This window comes from Schistocerca cancellata, chromosome 9, assembly GCF_023864275.1.
Source record: "Schistocerca cancellata isolate TAMUIC-IGC-003103 chromosome 9, iqSchCanc2.1, whole genome shotgun sequence".
NCBI lineage: Eukaryota > Metazoa > Arthropoda > Insecta > Orthoptera > Acrididae > Schistocerca > Schistocerca cancellata.
In genome coordinates, this window is record NC_064634.1 from 221,495,329 (window position 1) to 221,515,635 (window position 20,307).

General features: G+C 42.7%; 1 protein-coding gene across 1 annotated transcript in view; it reads left to right on the top strand.

Annotated features, from left to right (window-relative positions):
• LOC126100884 (uncharacterized) overlaps positions 1-20,307 on the top strand; it is a 563,003-nt gene that overhangs the window by 525,256 nt on the left and 17,440 nt on the right. The window contains exons 14-16 of the mRNA XM_049911552.1: positions 7,759-7,845; positions 7,927-7,969; positions 8,101-8,394. Of these exons, the coding sequence (XP_049767509.1) occupies positions 7,759-7,845; positions 7,927-7,969; positions 8,101-8,394 (424 nt within the window). The remainder of the gene's footprint in view (positions 1-7,758; positions 7,846-7,926; positions 7,970-8,100; positions 8,395-20,307) is intronic.

The window sequence follows — 20,307 nt, forward strand, 5'->3', positions numbered from 1 at the left end:
GTAAGGACAAACACCTTTCCTCTAGCTTTCGCCCCATCTCTCTCACCAGCTGTATTTGGAAGGCGATGGAATGTATGATTCATGCCAGGCTAGTATTTCGAGTGTGCCATTCTGATCATCTCATCACTTTGTCCACCCATGTCATGCGGAAATAACAAACTGTGGCCTTGTTTCTTGATTTGCAGAAAGCTGACGACACCTGCTGGAGGGCTGGTATCCTCCGTACTCTCTACAAGTGGGTCTTCTGTGTCTGCCTGCCCAATTTCCCGGACACCTTTATCAAGGAAAACAGTGTGCCTCAGGGCTCCGTCCTGAGCATTGTCGTCTTTGCTATCGCCATTAACCCTATAATTGCCTTTCTCCTGCCGGGCATCTCCGGCTCCTTTTTTGTTGACGATATTGCCATCTGATGCCTTTCTTCACGGACTTCTCATTGAATGGCATCTTCAGTGATGTCTTGTTTGTCTTTACTCATGGAGCATCATCAGTGGCTTTCGTTTTTCCACTGACAAAACCGTTTGTAAGAATTTCTGGCAGTGCAGTTGGTTTCTCCCACCACTTTTACATCTTGGGCATGTTGCTCTTCCATTTGTTGAAACTATGAAATTCCTGAGGCTCCTGCTTGATGGAAAACTGCCTTGGTTCTCCCACATGTCTTACCTGGGAACCGCTGTACGTGGTCCATCAATGTCCTTTGTGTCATCAATGGTACTTCCTGGGGTGCAGGTCGAACCACCCTCCTCCGTTCGTACCGGTCTCTTGTCTTTCTGAAACTAGACTATGAGTGCTTTGTTTATGCATCTGCATGTCTGTCACTCTTAAGCTGCCTCAATACGGTCCACCAACGTGGCATCTGTTTGGCCACTGACATCTTTTATATTAGCCCAGTTGAGAGTCTGTGTGCAAAAGCTGCCAAACTACCACTGTCCTACCGTTGTGACTTTGTCCTTAGCAGATATGTGCGCCATTTGTCTGCCATGCATGGCCACCCACCCGTCCTGTGTGTCCTCCTTCGATGACTCCTTTGATTGCCTGTATGGGGCGTGTCCCTCTTCTCTGTTACCTCCTGGAGTTCACTTTTGGCTCTTCCTCCGTCAAATTAACTTTATGCTCCCTGCAGCTTTCCTGGTAGGTGTGAACCCTTCACCACCGTGGCTTTGTGTGTTCTCCGTGGTCTTCATTTACTTTCTAAGGACACTACACCAGCCTCCCTCTATCGCTTTCAGTTTCACGACCTTTACATGGAATTTCGCAATAGTACCTGTGTGTACACTGATGGCTCTTGGGCTGACCGTGGTGTCAGCAGACCTATCACCTTGTGTCATGTGAGGATGGATATGTGTGTGTGTGTGTGTGTGGGCGAGTGTATACCTGTCCCTTTTTCCCCCCCAAGGTAAGTCTTTCCGCTCCCGGGATTGGAATGACTCCTTACCCTCTCCCGTAAATCCCACATCCTTTCGTCTTTCCCTCTCCTTCCCTCTTTCCTGATGAAGCAGCCGTGGGTTGCGAAAGCTTGAAATTTGTGTGTGTGTTTGTGTTTGTGTTTGTTATTGTTATTGTTTCTATCAACATACCAACGCTCTCGTTTGGTAAGTTACAGAATCTATTTTCCCACGTGGGAAAAATATATCTAAAAACAAAGATTCTGTAACTTACCGAACAAAAGCGTTGGTACGTAGATAGAAACAATAACACACACACACACACACACACACACACACACACACACACACAAAATTCAATCGTTCGCAACCCACGGTTGCTTCATCAGGAAAGAAGGAAGGAGAGGGAAAGACGAAGAGGTGTGGGTTTTAAGAGAGAGGGTAAGGAGTCATTCCCATCCTGGGAGCGGAAAGACTTACCTTAGGGGGAAAAGGGGGCAGGTATACACACACACACACACATATATATATATATATATATATATATATATATATATATATATATATATATATATATATATAAGACTTACCAAACAAAAGCGCTGGCAGGTCGATAGACACACAAACAAACACAAACATACACACAAAAATCTAGCTTTCGCAACCAACGGTTGCCTCGTCAGGAAAGAGGGAAGGAGAAGGAACGACGAAAGGATATGGGTTTTAAGGGAGAGGGTAAGGAGTCATTCCAATCCCGGGAGCGGAAAGACTTACCTTAGGGGGAAAAAAGGACAGGTATACACTCGCACACACACACATATCCATCCGCATATACACAGACACAAGCAGACATTTGTAAAGGCAAAGAGTTTGGGCAGAGATGTCAGTCGGGATGGAAGTACAGAGGCAAAGATGATGTTGAAAGACAGGTGAGGTATGAGCGGCAGCAGATTGAAATTAGAAATTAGCGGAGATTGAGGCCTGGCGGATAGCGAGAAGAGAGGATATGCTGAAGGGCAAGTTCCCATCTCCGGAGTTCAGACAGGTTGGTGTTAGTGGGAAGTATCCAGATAACCCGGACGGTGTAACACTGTGCCAAGATGTGCTGGCCGTGCACCAAGGCATGTTTAGCCACAGGGTGATCCTCATTACCAACAAACACTGTCTGCCTGTGTCCATTCATGCGAATGGACAGTTTGTTGCTGGTCATTCCCACATAGAACGCTTCACAGTGTAGGCAGGTCAGTTGGTAAATCACGTGGGTGCTTTCACACGTGGCTCTGCCTTTGATCGTGTACACCTTCCGGGTTACAGGACTGGAATAGGTGGTGGTGGGAGGGTGCATGGGACAGGTTTTACACCGGGGGCGGTTACAGGGGTAGGAGCCAGAGGGTAGGGAAGGTGGTTTGGGGATTTCATAGGGATGAACTAAGAGGTTACGAAGGTTAGGTGGACGGCGGAAAGACACTCTTGGTGGAGTGGGGAGGATTTCATGAAGGATGGATCTCATTTCAGGGCAGGATTTGAGGAAGTCGTATCCCTGCTGGAGAGTCACATTCAGAATCTGATCCAGTCCCGGAAAGTATCCTGTCACAAGTGGGGCACTTTTGGGGTTCTTCTGTGGAAGGTTCCGGGTTTGAGGAGATGAGGAAGTGGCTCTGGTTATTTGCTTCTGTACCAGGTCGGGAGGGTAGTTACGGGATGCAAAAGCTGTTTTCAGGTTGTTGGTGTAATGATTCAAGGATTCCGGACTGGAGCAGATTCGTTTGCCACGAAGACCTAGGCTGTAGGGAAGGGACCGTTTGATGTGGAATGGGTGGCAGCTGTCATAATGGAGGTACTGTTGCTTGTTGGTGGGTTTGATGTGGACGGACGTGTGAAGCTGGCCATTGGACAGGTGGAGGTCAACGTCAAGGAAAGTGGCATGGGATTTAGAGTAGGACCAGGCGAATCTGATGGGCCCAAAGGAGTTGAGGTTGGAGAGGAAATTCTGGAGTTCTTCTTCACTGTGAGTCCAGATCATGAAAATGTCATCAATAAATCTGTACCAAACTTTGGGTTGGCAGGCCTGGGTAACCAAGAAGGCTTCCTCTAAGCGACCCATGAATAGGTTGGCGTATGAGGGGGCCATCCTGGTACCCATGGCTGTTCCCTTTAATTGTTGGTATGTCTGGCCTTCAAAAGTGAAGAAGTTGTGGGTCAGGATGAAGCTGGCTAAGGTAATGAGGAAAGAGGTTTTAGGTAGGGCGGCAGGTGATCGGCGTGAAAGGAAGTGCTCCATCGCAGCGAGGCCCTGGACATGCGGAATATTTGTGTATAAGGAAGTGGCATCAATGGTTACAAGGATGGTTTCCGGGGGTAACAGACTGGGTAGGGATTCCAGGCGTTCGAGAAAGTGGTTGGTGTCTTTGGTGAAGGATGGGAGACTGCATGTAATGGGTTGAAGGTTTTGATCTACGTAGGCAGAGATGCGTTCTGTGGGGGCTTGGTAGCCAGCTACAATGGGACGGCCGGGATGATTGGGTTTGTGAATTTTGGGAAGAAGGTAGAAGGTAGGGGTGCGGGGTGTTGGTGGGGTCAGGAGGTTGATGGAGTCAGGTGAAAGGTTTTGTAGGGGGCCTAAGGTTCTGAGGATTCCTTGAAGCTCCGCCTGGACATCAGGAATGGGATTACCATGGCAAACTTTGTAAGTAGTGTTGTCTGAAAGCTGACGCAGTCCCTCAGCCACGTACTCCCGACGATCAAGTACCACAGTCGTGGAACCCTTGTCCGCCGGAAGAATGATGATGGATTGGTCAGCCTTCAGATCACGGATAGCCTGGGCTTCAGCAGTGGTGATGTTGGGAGTAGGATTAAGGTTTTTTAAGAAGGATTGAGAGGCAAGGCTGGAAGTCAGAAATTCCTGGAAGGTTAGGAGAGGGTGATTTTGAGGAAGAGGAGGTGGGTCCCGCTGTGACGGAGGACGGAACTGTTCCAGGCATGGTTCAATTTGGATAGTATCTTGGGGAGTTGGATCATTAGGAGTAGGATTAGGATCATTTTTCTTCGTGGCAAAGTGATATTTCCAGCAGAGAGTACGGGTGTAGGACAGTAAATCTTTGACAAGGGCTGTTTGGTTAAATCTGGGAGTGGGGCTGAAGGTGAGGCCTTTGGATAGGACAGAGGTTTCGGATTGGGAGAGAGGTTTAGAGGAGAGGTTAACTACTGAATTGGGGTGTTGTGGTTCCAGATTGTGTTGATTGGAATTTTGAGGTTTTGGAGGGAGTGGAGCTGGAAGTGGGAGATTGAGTAGATGGGAGAGACTAGGTTTGTGTGCAATGAGAGGAGGTTGAGGTTTGCTGGAATGGTTGTGAAGGGTGAGTGAGTTGCCTTTCCGGAGGTGGGAAACCAGGAGATTGGATAGTTTTTTAAGGTGGAGGGTGGCATGCTGTTCTAATTTGCGGTTGGCCTGTAGGAGGATGCTCTGAACAACCGGTGTGGATGTGGGAGAGGAAAGATTGAGGACTTTTATTAGGGACAGGAGTTGATGGGTGGAATGTGGGAATGACCAGCAACAAACTGTCCATTCGCATGAATGGACACAGGCAGACAGTGTTTGTTGGTAATGAGGATCACCCTGTGGCTAAACATGCCTTGGTGCTTTTGCATCCCGTAACTACCCTCCCGACCTGGTACAGAAGCAAATAACCAGAGCCACTTCCTCATCTCCTCAAACCCGGAACCTTCCACAGAAGAACCCCAAATGTGCCCCACTTGTGACAGGATACTTTCCGGGACTGGATCAGATTCTGAATGTGACTCTCCAGCAGGGATACGACTTCCTCAAATCCTGCCCTGAAATGAGATCCATCCTTCATGAAATCCTCCCCACTCCACCAAGAGTGTCTTTCCACCGTCCACCTAACCTTCGTAACCTCTTAGTTCATCCCCATGAAATCCCCAAACCACCTTCCCTACCCTCTGGCTCCTACCCCTGTAACCGCCCCCGGTGTAAAACCTGTCCCATGCACCCTCCCACCACCACCTATTCCAGTCCTGTAACCCGGAAGGTGTACACGATCAAAGGCAGAGCCACGTGTGAAAGCACCCACGTGATTTACCAACTGACCTGCCTACACTGTGAAGCGTTCTATGTGGGAATGACCAGCAACAAACTGTCCATTCGCATGAATGGACACAGGCAGACAGTGTTTGTTGGTAATGAGGATCACCCTGTGGCTAAACATGCCTTGGTGCACGGCCAGCACATCTTGGCACAGTGTTACACCGTCCGGGTTATCTGGATACTTCCCACTAACACCAACCTGTCTGAACTCCGGAGATGGGAACTTGCCCTTCAGCATATCCTCTCTTCTCGCTATCCGCCAGGCCTCAATCTCCACTAATTTCTAATTTCAATCTGCTGCCGCTCATACCTCACCTGTCTTTCAACATCATCTTTGCCTCTGTACTTCCGTCCCGACTGACATCTCTGCCCAAACTCTTTGCCTTTACAAATGTCTGCTTGTGTCTGTGTATATGCGGATGGATATGTGTGTGTGTGCGAGTGTATACCTGTCCTTTTTTCCCCCTAAGGTAAGTCTTTCCGCTCCCGGGATTGGAATGACTCCTTACCCTCTCCCTTAAAACCCACATCCTTTCGTCTTTCCCTCTCCTTCCCTCTTTCCTGATGAAGCAACCTTGGGTTGCGAAAGCTTGAATTTTGTGTGTGTGTTTGTGTTTGTTAGTGTCTCTATCAACATACCAACCCTTTCGTTTGGTAAGTTACATCATCTTTGTTTTTAGATACATTTTTCCCCCGTGGAATGTTTCCCTCTGTTTTATATACACACGAATGCTGTGCCTAAAGTTCAACACATTTCTTCGAAAAACAGCTTCATGTGCAAACTCATGATTTTTTGCACATAAAACCTGAAGTTATGGAAGATTTTTTGCAAACACTTTTATAATTACTGTAAAAATATATTTCTTATTATCATAGTTATGACTTTAAATTTAGTCTTATCACATGCAAGTCACATAAAAATGGATTTCACATGCATTATATGTGCAGCTTTCACCACCCTATTGTGACATCAGACAAAGCTTTCATGAAACAACAGGACAACCATTAATTACATGTATTTGTCTAACTTTTTACAATATTGGAACCTATTCACACAAGTTTCAAAAATGGAATTTGCGCACGAAAAAACTCACAAATAATGTGTTGTATGTATGTTGCAGCTTAGTTTTTAGTGGCCTTGCCTTTGATGGGATAGATAAAGAATATAATCTGAGAACTACAAAAAGTAGTAAGTCAGTTAAGTTGGTAGCCAAACATTATTACTACAATAACACCAACAGAACGTAACAAACAAGCAACTAGATGATGACAGAACCACTGGTATCACATAGATGTCAAAGCTATCAGATATATGCAAAAGTGTATAACATTGAAATCCATAAATCCTGTATAAATCAGTGCTGTACTAATGAACCAAATTCATGGTGATGCTCATTCAAGTGTATGGGTTTTAGTGGCATTATTGAGACAACATTTGCCAAACGATGTTGTCACTAATGATGTTCCTTTTCTTTTTTTAAAACTGTAGAATGATTGTTTGAAAGTGGAATAGAAATTACAGTACCATTTTGATTCACAAGCAGATTCCTGGTGCATATCAGTCAGTTCCAGAGCTAGATAAATATTTAGTTGTGCAATTGGCTCCAGTAGCACAAGAAATTTGCTTGTGAATGAAACTGGTAGAGTACTGTCTATAGAAAAGAAGCAACAAGTGTCCAACTCTTGTTACTCAGTACCATCCAGGTATGTAAGTACTGTACCAATACCGTACCAGAATATTTAAATTTTCTGCCTTGTAATGATGCAGAGAAGTGGTGGTATCTCTGGCTCATTTTATGATGCCAATCCATGGACTGGCAAGATAATGTTCAATTTTCAGTGCCTTACATGCAAATTCTTAATGTCACAGCATAATGTGTTTCTGGGCTATTTAAACATAACTCATCAGTTTTGATGTAGATTCATGTGAAAATGGAAATATTTATTGATTTGTTATCCATTATACTAGCTGTATGACTTTAATTACATAAATTTAATGGTGAATGCATTTTTTTAATAAATAAGTTTCTCAAAAGTTACTAAAACTAAAGATTCTGTAGTATAATTTTAGAGTGAGAAAAGTCTTACCCCAAAATTGACAATACCATATAATCCACTATATGATGCCAATATTTTATTTCTTCTTTTATTAAACAATATTCATGTTTTATTTCTGTCATGTGCACAACGATTAAGCTGTATACAGTTGAACAGCATCTTATAAGTGTGTCATATTGTATTCTTAAACATCTTTGTTTTCACTCATTGAAGGCAGCTGTGTTAAAAGAAAGGTTGAAGCATATGAAAGAAAGGAATGGTGACAAAGTAAACAAACAAAGCCAGAAAATAGTGAAAGAGGTTGGTTATTTACAATATTACACTTAAAAAATACAAATAAATTTCTGTAATTTTCTACAAATGAAATTATTTTATTTCTAGAACTTGCCGAGGAAACAAGACTTTACAAAAGATGCTTCCGCAGGTGAGGCATTTAAATCTAGTTTTTAAAAAATTGATTGATCAATATTTGCTGCTTAATAAGTTAATACCATTGCAGCTTGACAGCTGCTATACCATATGAAAATTCTATGCTGATTGTTCTTTGCTTTGTAGGTGAAAGCCGTCTGCATACTGCTTGTGCCAGAGGGAATGTGAATGAAGTTCATCATATTCTGTCCACTTCCTGTGTCGATGTTAATGAATATGACTCCTCTGGGAATACAGCATTATCTATAGCTGTACAGCACGGGCATAAAAACTGTGTTTCTGTGTTGCTGAAGTTCAAACCTTTAAATGGTAGCCAGCGTGTTAATGCGTCAATCCCTGGAGACTGTGGTGACCCACCAATACTGGCAGCAGCCAGCAGTGGAAGAACTGACATATGTGACATGCTGTTGGAGCATTCAGGTTTGTTTCAGTAGAATATTAACTAAATAATATACAGAGTGGTTATAATTAAACTTCAGCTACTTGAGAGGGTCCCTATGAAAATAAGTGATCGTAGGACAATGGAACTTTGCAGACACTTTCCTAAGGACATGTGGAGGAGAAGTAATGAATAAATTATGCTTCATCACTCCAAAAAATGTTCCCAAGGCCACATCTCGTCAACTTCAAAAGTTGCAAGAAATGTAAGAGCAAAGTGTACTCGAATGTCTGCATCATGGAAAAAGTTGGTGAGTGATGTGAAGCTCATACAGATGTCATTTCACTATTGTTTGCAGCAATTCTCGAATTGTGGACCATAGAATGTTCAGCAGTTGTGACACAGCTTGTGCACTACTTGAAGATCACACATTGCGTCCAGTGTTCTCAGCCATGGCAATAATAATATCTTCAAAATCATCTGCTTCTTCCAGTACCTCGCTGGTCTTTCCAACGCGCCGATTGGCCTCTATACACTGCACAGGTCGTGTTTTGCCCCTCTTTGTCGGCTTGTATTGATGACGTCCTACGTGACATGTCTGACGCGATTGTTCGCGCTGCTAGCCTTGCTGTCCCGCTCTCATCTGGACCTTTTTGTCGCCGGCAAGTCCCGTGGTGGAGTACGGCCATTGCATTGCCATCCGTGATCGCCGTCGAGCTTTGCAACACTTTAAGAGGCACCCATCCGTAGCCAGCCTTACTACCTTTAAACGCCTTCGTGCTAAAGCCCGTTATTTAATCAAACAGAGCAAGCGGATATGTTGGGAACGATTCGTTTCTTCCCTTGGTTCTACTGTCACTCTGTCACGGGTATGGGCTACACTTCGCTCTCTCCAAGGTTGCCATCGGCAGTCCACCCTCCCAGGCCTTCACCTCCCAGATGGCATTTGTACGGACCCATTAGTTCTTGCAGAACATCTTGCGACCCATTTTGCAATGGCATCAGCGTCAGCCTCCTATCCAGCTGCTTTCCTTCATCAAAAACAGCGGGCTGAAGCTTCCACCTTACGTTTCACCCCTTGTGAGTCAAAATCTTACAACGAACCTTTTACTGAATGGGAATTTCTTTCTGCTCTATCTTCTTCTCATGATACGGCCCCTGTCCCAGATTCCATTCATAACCAACTGCTTCAACATCTCAGTGCTCCACAACGGCAACATCTTCTTCGGGTGTTTAACCATATCTGGCTCCAGGGTGACTTCCCTTCTCAGTGGAGGGATAGCATTGTGGTTCCTGTCCTTAAGCCTGGTAAGAACCCCCTACCTGTTGACAGCTATCGGCCAATTAGTTTGACCAATGTTGTTTGTAAGTTACTTGAACGGATGGTAGCCCGTCGGCTCAATTGGGTCCTCGAATCTCGGGATCTCTTGTCCCCTTACCAGTGTGGCTTTTGCGAGGGACGGTCTCCAATTGATCATTTACTTCGCTTGGAATCCGCAGTTCGGCAGGCTTTTTCCCAGCGCCGCCATTTGGTTGCAGTGTTTTTTGACCTTCGCAAGACCTATGACACAGCCTGGCGCCATCACATCTTACTTACACTTCATCAGTGGGGTCTTCGGGGCCCACTCCAGATTTTTATCCGCCAGTTCCTGATCCATCGGTCATTCAGAGTTCGAGTTGGTACTGCTTTTAGTTCTCCACGGACCCAGGAGACGGGCATCCCACAGGGTTCTGTCTTGAGTGTCCTTTTCCTCATTGCTATCGATGGACTTGTGGCCTCTGTTGGTCCCTTGGTCGCCCCTGCCCTGTATGTGGATGATTTCTGCATTTGGGTTAGTTCCTCCTCGATGGCATCTGCAGAATGGCAGCTCCAGGTAGCTATACGGCGTGCCTCTGCATGGACCCTCTCACACGGGTTTCAATTCTCTCCTTTAAAATCGCAAGTGGTCCACTTCTGTCGCCGTACTACGATCCCCCCTGACCCAGAGCTCTATCTCGCTGCACAACGATTGCCTGTGGTCCCACAGTTTCGTTTCTTGGGTCTTCTTTTCGACAACAAGCTCTCTTGGCTGCCCCATATCAGACTCCTGAAGGTAGGATGTTTCCGTAAACTCAATGTCCTTCGCTTCCTTGCCCACTCCTCTTGGGGTGCGGACCATTCCCTCCTCCTCCGTCTTTATTGTGCTCTAGTTCTGTCTCGCTTGGACTATGGTTGTCAAGTTTATGGTTCAGCTGCTCCTTCCACACTGCATGTGCTGGATCCAGGGCAGTGAGCAATTCATAGGCAACTCTCCTTGTGCAAATTAAAGCGCCTGAAAATAACTTTCTGCCACAGTAATATATGACCAGGTCAATTAGAAAAGAAACTACCATAATAAAATACTTCAAAACAGCAGAAATGATGGGTGTGAGATTCAGTGACGAAATATGTTTTATTTGAGAACAGTTTTATTGCTGTCTGTGATCACAACATATAGAAGGAGCGTTCAAATGAAGAATTATCAGGGTGTATACGACCCGGGAGATCCGGGAAAAACCCGGGTAATTTTTCATCCGGGATAAAACCGGGAAAAATCCGGGATATTTTTAGAATTCTGGGAACTTTTCATTGTTTTAGTGTTCAGTTAAATTTTTCTAGTTTTGACTGGTAAGAACCAAAGCTCTAACAAAGGATATTACTGTTTCCCGATACTGAGAATAATATTTAAACAATAAAACATAAACGAGAGAAAAACGAAAATAACTTAAATAGCAAAGGAAATGCGCCATATACAACAACGACACACAGTGCCCTTGCAAGCGTCAGCCAATTGAAAATGTGTCAAAGCTTTAGAAAGACTATGCAGTGCTTCATAACAAGTTGGCTCCAATGAGCGTGAAGTCGCAACTGTTTACTTTCGATTTGTTTTAGCAGTTACTCGTAGGCTCATGCGCATGCGCAGTTGAGTCACGTTTTAGTAGTAGATTCTCCCGCTTCTGGCAACAGGAATGTGGCTGTTGACTGTGCAAGCAGTCGCAGCAAGCAGCTAGATGTTACCAGGAAAAGGGAGCGCCAAATTCATATTCTTGAGGGAAAAAAAAAAGACTTATTTCACAAAGCACCTAGCATCCAGTGCACGTTTGTCTATCGATTATTCATATGATTTTGAAACGCTTCCCTGTTGGTTTTTGAACATTTTTGAACACATTTTTAGTTGATTGCAGAATGAATCATAAGTTGACCTTTGAATGCATGCATAGTGTTCGTGATATATCTGTCAGGTGAATTCTAGAAAAACTTTCTGTAGACAAAAGGGGACGGGGCTATACAAGCTGACGGAGTAAAGCCGAACGGATGAATGCCAATCGCTGTCTGATTATGTGGTTGATTACTAGCAAAATCCATAGATTCAGACTACCAGAATGGAAATAAACGACTGACAGGAATAACAGGTGAGAAAGATGACGTATTGTCCTCTCCGTGTATCCAAGAAAATGAAATTTTGACAGAAAATTTTTGACCGGATCGCTGCACTAGTAAGGACCGGTAGTACAGTCCCTGGCTAGCAGCCGCTTCAGTTCTATTCTGGAAGTAACGCGGAAAACGTTTTGTTCGAACACGTAATAACACCTAACCGGAAAATAATCGTGAGATAACTAAACCTGTGATTCTGGCAGGGTTAGTGAAGTTAATCGGCAAACAAATTTTGACAGTGGGAGCAATAGCTACAGAATTGGTGATGACAAGATTGTTTGTTAGAACGAGGAAGGAGAAGAAACGGGGACATCATACAAATTATGGAAGAATAAGACGATTCCAAATTCATATAAAAATTTCGTAATACTACTTTTCGATCTCATGCTTGAGAAGCTGGTTCGTATGAATGAAATGTGAAATTATTTCCTAACATAAAGCTTTTTGCTAGTAGTAGGTTTAATAGGCAGTTGATATTGGTACTTATTGGATTATATTCTGTCGTGTTATAAAAATGGCCATTTGTCCCAAAACAGTCTCGTTTATTTGGTGTGTTACAAAATTGGTGCCATATTAGAAAGGCCTATTTTGTTTTATCTAGCAGACAGTGACAAAATAGACGTAATCGGATCAAGAAACCACACCAGTCTAGGGTATTATTTGTATTAACAGCTTTTTCAGTATTAGATAACATTTCGATTTTTCATGTAACAAAATGTTAGACGAACTTTGATGACGTAATAGATTCTTTCGCAGAAAAGAAAGCACGCCATGTAAAGCTGCAGCAAGATTAGAGGGGGAAAAAAATGCTAGGAGCCACGGATTGAAGAAATGCGTAATTTCTTGCTTATCTGTTGTCTTCATTGGTTTTATGTAGCCTATATTTAATTTTATGTCACAAAAAACAGCAAGTTATTAACTAATATGCAATAAAGAGTTCAGATTTTCTTAAGAGTTCTTGTTCTCTAGATTACAAATAATGCCATCCGCTATTAATTGCAAGATTTTTTTAAAAGAGGGGCAGGCTGTCAAACCAGACGACTGGGAGCATTTCGATTTCCACTCTCTTGAGTATAGTTTGGACGTGCGTTAGAAAAATGCTTTATGAATAGGCGTGGCACTGCGCTTTGGCATACTTACGACCAAATAAAATGTCTTACATTTCCTCGAATACATATGTTTGCTGTTTCAGACTTTTCGGAAAGATGTGCGCTACAAGATGAACATATTTGAAATTTTTTTTTAAGCATCGACCCGGTTCGCAAATGTCGTAGATCCGAGGCTGATGCGCAGAGCAGTCTGAGTTATAGTGGGTAGCCTCCACGTGACCCGTGTTTACATGTTGTGATTTTGCTGTTTCCCCTTCGTTTACTCTCACGTCAAATGAAAACAAAACGGATATCTGTGGCTGGAAGCTATCAAGTAAATTAAAACACATTCCCATAATTATGGAGGGCTGAAATATGTCATTAGTTTCAGATTTTATTTTATTTCCACTTTTCTGACATTCAAACATTAATCACCTTGCAGAACAATGAAGTTGTTTTTGTCTGTTTGCTAAAGAAATTTGACTCCTGTTACCTTTTCCGCAGAGGCAGTCAATGTATTTGGAACGAATTAATGTCAGGTCGAGGTCTACTTCATTGGGAATCTGGACATACGAATGTGCTCTGTATGCACTTTAAATGTGCACATTTTAATATGGTTCACGAAATTCCGATGCTCTTGCAGTATACTCTGATGTCTTGTTTCTTTTATGACATAATGTATGATCTTTCAATGTTTTACACATACGTACATAGGGGCTTCCTACGTCATGATAGCTACCCAAGCGCGGTGTCGCCTGTTATCTGCGCTCTCTGGCAACTGCTGAAACAAACCTATTTCTAATAGGTCGCGGGAAAATATTGCTAATAGTGGTTTGAAAAGCGTCACTTTCAAAGTAAATAACCTTTTACCGTAAGTTGAACTATGTGCAAGAATGTACCATGAATTTATTAAATCACAGAGCGTTTGACTCTCGTTTAAAAATCAACTCTTTGATGACGAGCCATTTAGAAGAATTTCGAACCGTGAAGATCAGACACTTACGTCATTATTAGAAATTTTACTGGCACATTTGTGTGATATATCTTAAAGTGTAACACGCGCAAAAAAAATCAACAGTATATGTGAAAGCTTAGCTTCTCTTGCAGCTTCAGACCAATATTATATGTGAAAGCTTTCCTTTTCTTGTAGCAACACTATGTATATTAATTTAAACTATTAACTTTCCCTGCATGTGTGTTCGTGCTACTTAACAGTAATGTTGCTGTTGGCTGACTACATCACGTGAATATTGGCTGGCGAGACCACGTGACATGAGTTACGAACGGTTGACAAAAGCGCATCGAAATCTCGATTTCAATGATTTAGAAAGTAACATGCGGTGTTTGGTGGAATTCCAATGTATGTTTCCGTAATCAGAAAATACGCAGCATACATGTTCCTGCACATCAACGATCTTTCCAAAACATTATTTTTCCCTGAGTTTCGTTTTCTAAAGTGCCGGGAAATTGTACGCCCGTGTATAAAACCGTAACAAATTAAAGGATTGATAAGGTAAAATATACTGTCACCTAGGAAAAAGTGTATTTTTAACCGGGAAATCCGAGAAAAATCCGGGAATTTTTTTCCTTGTCCGTGTATACACCCTGGTTATGAAATGTGGAGTGTTCAAATGAAAAGGTATGAAATGTTATAACAACGAAACTGGTTGAAATTTGCATACACCGCTTTGGGATAATGTAGTGAGACGTCTAGGGACAGGAATGTAATATTACAATGGAAGTGTGCATCACCACCTCCCATTAAAAACTTCAAAGCTGTACCCTCAGCAGGAAAGGTGATGCTCACATAAAGTGTAACCGCCAAGTTGAAGTGGGAGCAGCTTGACGATCTATCTTACAGTCTTGACAGGTTACCCTGTGACTTCCACATGTTTGGTTCAAAAAAGAAGGGTGGGGGTGGGGGTTGGCTCTCTTGCAACTGCTGAAACGTACCTATTTCTAACTGGTCACTGGAAAATATTGCGAATGGTGGTTTGAAAAGCATTACATTCTAAGCAGATTTCCTTTTACGTAAGATGAACTATGTGTGAAAATGTACGATGAATTTCTTAAATCACAAAGCGTTTGACTTTCATTTAAAAATCAGCTCTCTGAGGGCGACCATTTAGAAGAATTTCGAGGCCAGAAGATCAAACAGTTACGTCGTTATTAAAAATTTTACTGGGCCATTTGTGTGATGTATCTTAAAGTGTAACATGCGCAAGAAAAATCAACATTATATGTGGAAACTTAGCTACTCTTCCAGCTTATTAATCTTAGAGACCAATATTATATGTGAAGGCTATGTATATTAATTTAAACCATTAACTTTTCTTATTTGTGTGTTCGCGCTACTGAAGAGTGATCTTGCTATTGGCTTACTACATCACGTGTCCTATGCTGCTATCAGCTGGCGAGATCACGTGATATGAGCTATGACTGTGTTACAAAAGCGCATCGCAATCTCGATTTCAATGTTTTGGAAAGTAATATGTGGTGTTTGGTAGAATTCAAATTTATACCTTCATAATACGAAAATATGCAGAGTACATGTTGCTGCACATCAAAGGTCTTTCAAAAAGTGCTTTCCCCCCCGAGTTTTGTTTTCTAAGGTGCCGGGAAATTCTACTCAGGTATGTAAAACCATAAACATTCAAGGGTTGATGAGTTTTACTGTGCCGAGGAAGAGTATACTGTCATTTAACATGGGAAAAGTGTATTTTCACCCACGAGAAAGTGTATTTTTAACCGGGAAATCCGGGATTTTTTTTTTTTCCTTTCTTCTTTCCCCCCCCCCCCCCCCCCCCCCCCCCCCCCTCCTTCCGCTAATACACCCTGTAATAGCACTGTAGAGTTCTGTGTTGTGATTAGTGAACTGTGTCTTTTTCCTCCCACTCAAAAGCTTCCTGTAATATTACCTCCTGCAAGTGACATGTTTTCTAAAAGGACAGAGAAAAGAGATAATGTACGAGGGTCACTCCAAAAGAAATGCACACTATTTGTGTAAAAATACAGTTTTCATTCTGCATGTGTGAAAGTTTTACAGTGTGTAGATACATCCTTCCCGCTTGTTTTCAAACTTAGTTCAACCTGTTCCCGTGAGTGGCGCCGTCACAGCATGTCTGCAAGGTGGCTGCTACACTGGACGTTTGTCAGAAGCAAGATGCTGTCATAGAATTCCTGTGCTGTGAAAACAAGACAGTGGGAAACATCCCCAAAAGGTTGGAAAAGGTGTATGGAGATACTGCTGTCGATCACAGTACAGTTAGTCGGTGGGCAAGCAGGTTATGTGATGAAAGCGGGCATGGCAATATTGAGGATTGTCCTCGCAGCGACAGGCCTCGTACTGCACACACTCCGGACAATGTGCAGAGAGTTAACGAATTGGTAACTGCTGACAGACGCATCGCAGTGAACTAATTGTCACGCTACATTGGGATAGGGGAAGGAAGTGTTTGCAGAATACTGAAAGTTTTGGCGTTAAAAAAGGTTTGTGCCAGGTGGGTTCCCAGGATGTTGACAGTGGGCCACAAAGAAACAAGAAAAACGGTATGCAGTGAACTTTTGGAACAGTACGAGAATGGTGGAGATGACTTTCTTGGAAGAATTGTGACAGGTGATGAAACATGGCTCCATCATTTTTCACCAGGGACGAAGAGCCAATCAGTGGTGTGGCATCATGTAAATTCACTCAAGAAAAAAAAAAAAAATTCAAAACCACACCTTCTGCTGGAAAAGTTATAGCTACGGTGCTTTTCGATTCCGAAGGACTCTTGCTTGAGGACATCATGCCAAGTGGAACCACCATAAATTATGATGCATATGTGACAACACTCAAGAAATTTCAAGCTCGACTGAGTCGTGTTCGACCACATCGGCAAAAGCAGGATGTTTTGCTGTTGCACCACAGTGCATGGCCACATGTCAGTCAAAAAAACCATGGAAGCGATCACCTGCCTTACAGTCCTGACCGGGCTCCATGTGACTATCATCTCTTTGGGAAACTGAAAGACTCTCTTCGTAGAACAAAGTTTGAAGGTGATGACTCCCTTGTGCACGCTGCCAAACAGTGGCTCCAACAGGTTGGTCCAGAATTTTACCGTGTGGGTATACAGGCGCTGGTTCCAAGACGGCGTAAGGCTGTTGAGAGGGATTGAAATTATGTGGAGAAATGAAAATATTGTTCCTAAAGGATGTATCTGCACACTGTAAAACTTTCGAACATGTAGAATAAAAGATGGATTTAAAAAAAAAATAGTGTGCATTTCTTTTGGAGTGACCCTTGTTAAAACAATCCTTCTTCACATTAGAATAGGCTTCGCATCACATGTTGGTCTCTGTACTCAATCAGTTTCAAGTAATGCACAGTCCTCCAGCACATTGTTTTGTTAGTTTACGTAATTCTGATTCCTATTTAACATTAACAACACATTTATCACAAAGTGTCACGCGTATATATACTACACAGTCTCTTTTATTGTGCAATTATTGGTCATTGTCATCCTTTATAATGATTATTATTGTTCATATTATGTAGTTCCACATTTCAGAATAAGTTTCTCTCTTTGTGAAAAGGAGGGGAAAAAAAACACACACTACCAGCAATGGAGTGTGAACCTATGACTTTGCCAGTCACACATGCTGGTGAAATTTCCAAAATCATTAAATGAAGGTCAGGCGGAGATCCTGACATTTGCCCCTTGGCATCAGGTGATGGTGAGGCTTGCTGGCCCATCTGCTACTGATGCCGGATGCTGGATACTGCATGCTGGTCAGCAGTGGCTGGCGAATGCTTGCTAGGGGTCCTCCATTTATGGAGCCTATTTTAGCAGCTCTAAAAAGCACTATCTATGTTAACTGCAGTGTACATCATCCTGTCTTCCTGTGGATGGTCTACACCCTGGCCAGTGCTGGAAATACAGGTGGTGCAGTGACAGTAGTTGGTTCATTGTTTTGTCTTTCGTTGGTGGTGCGTGAAATGTACTGAGGATTAGATTCAGTGCTGGTTGAGTTAGGACTATTCCAACAAGTGTTATAATTTGATGGTCAAACATTTGCATTATTTACTCTTTCTCCCCATTGCTTTGCGTGTGAAAAAATGGAGACGTGAGTTAAATCTCTCTCTTCCCCTCCTAGTATTTCTTGAATTGCTTTGCTGTGAATCAAGGCCAGTTATCCAGCACTTACGCAACAACCCCTTGATTTTGAAAGTTTCAATTAGGGAGTGGATCATGGCTTTGGTGGTGGAAGACTGTATTTTGGCAATATGTTCAAAATTGAAAAGTATATCTTACCACCAACCACATGAATACCATGAATGGATTCACGAATCTGTTCCATACGATGGCTGGAAGTGGTCCATGAACAGAAGCCGGTCTGTGTGGCTAGTTGATATTCTGCACATCTGGGACGTTGAAAAATATAAACACAATAAAGAGGCTCCTGCACAGCCTGAAAATCTGTTGACATGCTAGGTGTTCAATACAGGCAATTTCCTAGTCACTTCTTTCTAGCAACTTCAGAATGTATTGTCGTAAAATTTGGAGAATGAATACCCGTACTGCTGTGGGTTCGAATCAGTATTGGCACCTCTTAATAAGATCACAGCAAGTGCTGTATTGCAGAATGGCCACACCACTAATGATGTCCTCGCCAGGACACACTTTCTAATATCTTGAAGTGGTTTGTGTAATAGTGCTTGCATTTACTGGCAAGTCTCTTACTGTTTGGTGTTTAATATAAAATGTTGATTCTCATGTTTGTCAGACCTTTGGTCCAGCAGTCTGGAGAGAGCACCTACATTGGTGTTATCGTTTGTATATTGTCTTCTGTAGATCACATCAGAAAAACCTGAGTCGAAACAAGGCCCCAGGAGTAGACAACATTCCATTAGAACTACTGACAGCCTTGGGAGAGCCAGTCCTGACAAAACTCTACCATCTGGTGAGCAAGATGCATCAGACAGGCGAAATACCCTCAGACTTCAAGAAGAATATAAAAATTCCAATCCTAAAGAAAGCAGGTGTTGACAGATGTGAAAATTACTGAACTATCAGTTTAATAAGTCACAGCTGCAAAATACTAACGTGAATTCCCTACAGACGAATGGAAAAATTGGTAGAAGCCGACCTCGGGGAAGATAAGTTTGGATTCCGTAGAAATGTTGGAACACATGAGGCAATACTGACCCTATGACTTATCTTAAGAGAATAAATTAAGGAAAGGCAAACCTACATTTCTAGCATTTGTAGTCTTAGAGAAAGCTTTTGACAATGTTGACTGGAATACTCTCTTTCAAATTCTAAAGGTGGCAAGGGTAAAATACAGGGAGTGAAATGCTATTTACAATTTGTGCAGAAACCAGATGGCAGTTATAAGGGTCGAGGGGCATGAAAGGGAAGTAGTGGTTGGGAAGGGAGTGAGACAGGGTTGTAGCCTCTCCCCCATGTTATTCAATCTGTATATTGAGCAAGCAGTAAAGGAAACAAAAGAAAAATTCAGGGTAGGTATTAAAATCCATGGAGAGGAAATAAAAACTTTAAGGTTCGCCAATGACATTGTAATTCTGTCAGAGACAGCAAAGGACTTGGAAGAGCAGTTCAACGGAATGGACAGTGTCTTGAAGGAAGGATATAAGATGAACATCAACAAAAGCAAAATGAGGATAATGGAATGTAGTCGAATTAAGTCGGGTGATGCTGAGGGATTATATTAGGAGATGAGACACTTAAAGTAGTAAAGGAGTTTTGCTATTTGGGGAGCAAAATAACTGATGAGGGTCAAAGTAGAGAGGATATAAAATGTAGACTGGCAATGGCAAGGAAAGCGTTTCTGAAGAAGAGAAATTTGTTAACATCGGGTATAGATTTAAGTGTCAGGAAGTCGTTTCTGAATGTATTCGTATGGAGTGTAGCCATGAATGGAAGTGAAACTTGGTTGATTAACAGTTTGGACAAGAAGAGAATAGAAGCTTTTGAAATGTGGTGCTACAGAAGAATGCTGAAGATTAGATGTGTAGATCACATAACTAATGAGGCGGTATTGAATTGGATTGGGGAGAAGAGGAGTTTGTGGCACAACTTGACTAGAAGAAGGTTGGTAGGACACGTTCTGAGGCATCAAGGGATCACCAACTTAGTATCAGAGGGCAGCGTGGAGGATAAAAATTGTAGAGGGAGACCAAGAGATGAATACACTAAACAGATTCAGAAGGATGTAGGCTGCAGTACGTACTGGGAGATGAAGCAGCTTGCACAGGATAGAGTAGCATGGAGAGCTGCATCAGACCAGTCTCAGGACTGAAGACCACAACAACAACAACAACAACAACAACAACAACAACAGATCACATCTAAAAATAGGGCCCCTTCTAATGGCCTGATTCGATCTCTCCAGTAACAGAAAATCAAATC